General features: G+C 43.1%; 1 protein-coding gene across 1 annotated transcript; it reads right to left on the bottom strand.

Annotated features, from left to right (window-relative positions):
• Positions 1-4,097: 4,097 nt before the first annotated feature.
• ccl20b (chemokine (C-C motif) ligand 20b) lies at positions 4,098-5,299 on the bottom strand. Its single transcript, NM_001124254.1, is given in 4 exon segments — positions 4,098-4,613; positions 4,733-4,810; positions 4,997-5,099; positions 5,209-5,299. Coding segments are annotated over 4 exon segments (303 nt in total). The 5' UTR covers positions 5,288-5,299; the 3' UTR covers positions 4,098-4,570.

Here is a 5,299-nt window from a genome sequence, read left to right as displayed (position 1 = left end):
TGATGAATACAGAGAAGAGAGTCGGTCCAAGAATTGAACCCTGTGGCACCCCCATAGAGACTACCAGAGGTCCGGAGAGCAGACCCTCCGATTTGACACACTGAACTCTATCAGATAAGTAGTTGGTGAACCAGGCGAGGCAATCATTTGAGAAACCAAGGCTGTCGAGTCTGCCGATGAGGATGTGGTGATTGACAGAGTCGAAAGCCTTGGCCAGATCAATGAATACTGCTGCACATTAATGTTTCTTGTCGATGGCGGTTAAGATATCGTTTAGGACCTTGAGCGTGGCTGAGGTGCACACATGACCAGCTCTGAAACCATATTGTATAGCAGAGAAGGTATGGTGAGATTCGAAATGGTCGGTAATCTGTTTGTTGACTTGGCTTTCGAAGACCTTAGAAAGGCAGGGTAGGATAGATATTGGTCTGTAGCAGTTTGGGTCAAGAGTGTCCCCCCCCCCCTTTGAAGAGGGGGATGACCGCAGCTGCTTTCCAATCTTTGGGAATCTCAGACGACACGAAAGAGAGGTTGAACAGGCTAGTAATAGGGGTGGCAACAATTTTGGCAGATCATTTTTAGAAAGAAAGGGTCCAGATTGTCTAGCCCGGCTGATTTGTAGGGGTCCAGATTTTGCAGCTCTTTCAGAACATCAGCTGACTGGATTTGGGAGAAGGAGAAATGGGGAAGGCTTGGGCGAGTTGCTGTGGGGGGTGCAGTGCTGTTGACTGGGGTAGGGGTAGCCAGGTGGAAAGCATGGCCAGCCGTAGAAAAATGCTTATTGAAATTCTCAATTATAGCGGATTTATCAGTGGTGACAGTGTTTCCTCAGTGCAGTGGGCAGCTGGGAGGAGATGTTCTTATTTTCCATGGACTTTACAGTGTCCCAGAACTTTTTCGAGTTAGCGTTGCAGGAAGCAAATTTCTGCTTGAAAAAGCTAGCCTTGGCTTTTCTAACTGCCTGTGTATAATGGTTTCTAGCTTCCCTGAAAAGCTGCATATCACGGGGGCTGTTCGATGCTAATGCAGAACGCCATAGGATGTTTTTGTGTTGGTTAAGGGCAGTCAGGTCTGGGGAGAACCAGGGGCTATATCTGTTCCTGGTTCTAAATTTCTTGAATGGGGCATGCTTATTTAAGATGGTTAGGAAGGCATTTAAAAAAAATAACCAGGCATCCTTTACTGATGGGATGAGATCAATATCCTTCCAGGATACCCCGGCCAGGTCGATTAGAAAGGCCTGCTCGCTGAAGTGTTTCAGGGAGCGTTTGACAGTGATGAGTGGAGGTCGTTTGACCGCTGACCCATTACAGATGCAGGCAATGAGGCAGTGATCGCTGAGATCTTGGTTAAAGACTGCAGAGGTGTATTTAGAGGGCAAGTTGGTTAGGATGATATCTATGAGGGTGCCCGTGTTTACGGCTTTGGGGAGGTACCTGGTAGGTTCATTGATAATTTGTGTGAGATTGAGGGCATCAAGCTTAGATTGTAGGATGGCTGGGATGTTAAGCATGTTCCAGTTTAGGTCGCCTAGCAGCACAAGCTCTGAAGATAGATGGGGGGAAATCAGTTCACATATGGTGTCCAGAGCACAGCTGGGGGCAGAGGGTGGTCTATAGCAGGCGGCAACGGTGAGAGACTTGTTTTTAGAGAGGTGGATTTTTAAAAGTAGAAGTTCAAATTGTTTGGGTACAGACCTGGATGGTAGGACAGAACTCTGCAGGCTTCTTTGCAGTAGATTGCAGTAGATTGCAACACCGCCCCCTTTGGCAGTTCTATCTTGTCTGAAAATGTTGTAGTTTGGGATGAAAATTTCAGAATTTTTGGTGGTCTTCCTAAGCCAGGATTCAGACACAGCTAGAACATCCGGGTTGGCAGAGTGTGCTAAAGCAGTGAATAAAACAAACTTAGGGAGGAGGATTCTAATGTTAACATGCATGAAACCAAGGCTATTACGGTTACAGAAGTCGTCAAAAGAGAGCGCCTGGGGAATAGGAGTGGAGCTAGGCACTGCAGGGCCTGGATTCACCTCTACATCACCAGATGAAAAGAGGAGGAGTAGGATAATGATACGGCTAAAAGCAATGAGAATTGTCCATCTAGAACGTCTGGAACAGAGTAAAAGGAGGTTTCTGGGGGCGATAAAATAGCTTCAAGGTATAATGTACAGACAAAGGAATGGTAGGATGTGAATACAGTGGAGGTAAACCTGGGTATTGAGTGATGATGAGAGAGATATTGTCTCTAGAAACATCATTGAAAACAGGAGATGTCATTGCATGTGTGGGTGGTGGAACTAATAGGTTGGATAAGGTATAGTGAGCAAGACTAGAGGCTCTACAGTGAAATAAGCCAATAAACACTAACCAGAACAGCAATGGACAATGCATATTGACATTAAGGAGAGGCATGCTTAGTCGAGTGATCAAATGGGTCCAGTGAGTAGTGAGGTTGGTTGGGGTCAAGACGATTCAGACAACTAGCCGGGCCATCGGTAGCAAGCTAGCATAGGATGGAGGTCTGTTTTTAGCCACCTCGTGCGTTTCCGTCAGTAGGATTAGTGGGGTTCCATGTGGTAGAGGGGATCAATCCAATTCGCAAAAAAAGAAAATAGATATAGTTATAGAGGCCCAAGAAAAAAAGAAAAAAAATTGTCCGATAGGTCTATTCAGATAGCAGCCGATAAGACAGCTAACGATTAGCGGACTGCAGATGGGCGTTCAGGTAACGTCGTGACGGAGGAGCCAGCTGGATAACTCCCTCGAGCATATAACGTCGGTAGTCCAGTTGTGAAGGCCCGGTGGGGCTCCGCGTTGGCAGTAAAACGGGTCCGGATAGGTGATTGTAGCCCAGGAGTGACTGATGGAACTCTTCAGCTGGCTAGCTCCGAAATAATTGATGTTTGCTCCGGAATTGACGTAAGCCGATAATCACACGGATAGCAGCTAGCTAGCTGCGAGATCCAGGTATAAATGTCCAGAGCTTGCGGTTGAAATCCGGGGACATGGAGAGAAAAATAGGTCCGGTATGTTCCGAGGCGATAGATTTTCGAGCTAAAGGATAGCTGATGACCACAAACCGTGGTTAGATGAATACTAACGATTAGCCAGTAAAGAAGCTAACTAGCTTCTGGCTAGCTTCTGGATTAGCTTCTGGCTAGCTTCTATGGAGGATTACAGATTTGAGGTAAATAATACTTTTTTTTAAAAATTTTTTTATATAAATTGGTGAGGCAGGTTGCAGGAGAGTGTTTTGAAGATGAGTTTATGGAACAGAAAAAATATATATAAAAAGGTATAAAAAGGTATGCGAAGAAAGTTGTAAATATATATATTTACGGGACACGACAAGGAGGACAAAAGACGTCTGACTGCTATGCCATCTTGGTGACATTTTTTTCCAAATGCATTTGGAGTTACAACGATAGATACATCAAGATAGCTAAATAGCTAATAATGAAGTTAGCAAGCTGGTTATATTTAATTCATCTAGCTAGTTATACAGTATTTATTTTTATTTTTTACTAGTTATACAGTTTGTACAGTTAGCTAACTAGTGAACATTACGTTAGCAGCTCATTTGAGTTAGACTGCAGACTAAGTTTCTGTAGCAAGCTAGTTAATAATACATCGTTTTTGATCATGTAACTTATTTACTTAGTTGAATAGGTTCTTCCACTTCCTCCGTTTTCTGGATCTTTAGAAAAACTAAATAATGGGCAATCTTCCCTAAGTTTCCGGTGGTAGCTAAACGCACCCAGCCAGGTGGGCGATTGGAGGACTTCGGTCTTCCGACATGGCGCTTGGTGCGGTTGCTAGGTGATTTGTGACGCAACTACAAGCCCTCTATAGTGACTGCTGTAGATCGTAGGTATGTGAACAAGGACACAAGGAAGCAAATATTTTTTTTTAAAGGACACAAGGAAGCAAAAATAAGCATACCATTGATAGGCCTATTCATGCATGCGTCTGTGTTTGATATCCCTTCCTACACTCTTAAATGTTTTGTGTGGATGATAATGGCATTTTTAGCTTTATATTGTTGTCACATACCGGTAGCCTAGTACACATACAATAAGAGTAGAACACACAGTATTTCAAATACCCATTTTATTATCTATTTCATAGCTTTGAGCTTAAAGTAAGTACACTTCAGTAAAACTCATATAGAGATTTGGACACTTTGGAAATACAAAGTTAAAAAGGTTTTCTCTGGCTTCAATTGGAGAGAGGATATGAAACATCAACACAAAAATATTTTGTGGTACTATGTGTGAAAACTATGTTTTAATGTTTCTACATGCGTATCAGAAATACTACACCTGCTGTTTATAAAACAGAACAACAACGATGATAAATACAGTTAAACTGAGATGAAACTCAAACTACCTCAGAATCACAGATATGATGAAAAATATTCACTTATATTAAATTATTTAAACATCTTAACCTTCATGAATCTCTCTGTATATTGAAATATATTGCTGTTTGTCTCAGTAAAATATAACATTAAATCAATAATGTATTACATGGTGTTCTGTAATGAAAGCCCTCTCCATGGCAACATGAGTTCAGACCCTTTTCTTCAGTTGGGATTTCTTCTCCTGACGCTTGCTATGAACAAAACACACACACACACACACACACACACACACACACACACACGAGTTAGACAAGGATACACACAACTTTTTCCAACGCTTACATGCCTACACATACACAAGTGTACTCACCGCAGACAGCGTTGTACCCTCTTGGTCCAGTCTTGAGAGGGGTCGGCACACACAAACTTGTTCCTTAGATTCTGGAAGCTGCCACAACACAGTACAATGTCAACGCACATTACACACCACAGTGACTGAATGTCAATTGTCTTTCCCCGAATCCTCTCTCCTTGCTTCCGAATGCATTGGAGAAGGAGAGGAAAGAGGAATCAAGGAAATACCAGCCATTATTCTACACACAATGTTCTAGGATGTGATTGGAGGATGACTCACATGACAGCGTTGAGGTCACATGAGGAAGTAATGTCTTGGAAGGTGTAGCCTTTCAGCCATCGGCAGTGCACTGGACGCCGAGTGAACTTCAGACAGCAGTCCGCTACACACAAACACATGCATTTTTTTCTGTGTCAGCAAGAGACATTGCGTGCATGTATTTGTACTAAGGTTCATGTGCATATATAGCATGTGTGTGTGTTGGCACTCACCTGATTGTGTGGTGGGAATGAGGGTGATGATGAGGAGAGAGAACAGAGCAGCCAGGACACAGACTCTACAGCTTATCATCCTAATCTTCAG

Source organism: Oncorhynchus mykiss, chromosome 11, assembly GCF_013265735.2.
Source record: "Oncorhynchus mykiss isolate Arlee chromosome 11, USDA_OmykA_1.1, whole genome shotgun sequence".
In the NCBI taxonomy this organism is placed as follows: domain Eukaryota; kingdom Metazoa; phylum Chordata; class Actinopteri; order Salmoniformes; family Salmonidae; genus Oncorhynchus; species Oncorhynchus mykiss.
Note: the sequence above shows the minus strand (reverse complement) of the source record. Positions and strands in the feature narration are given on the sequence as shown.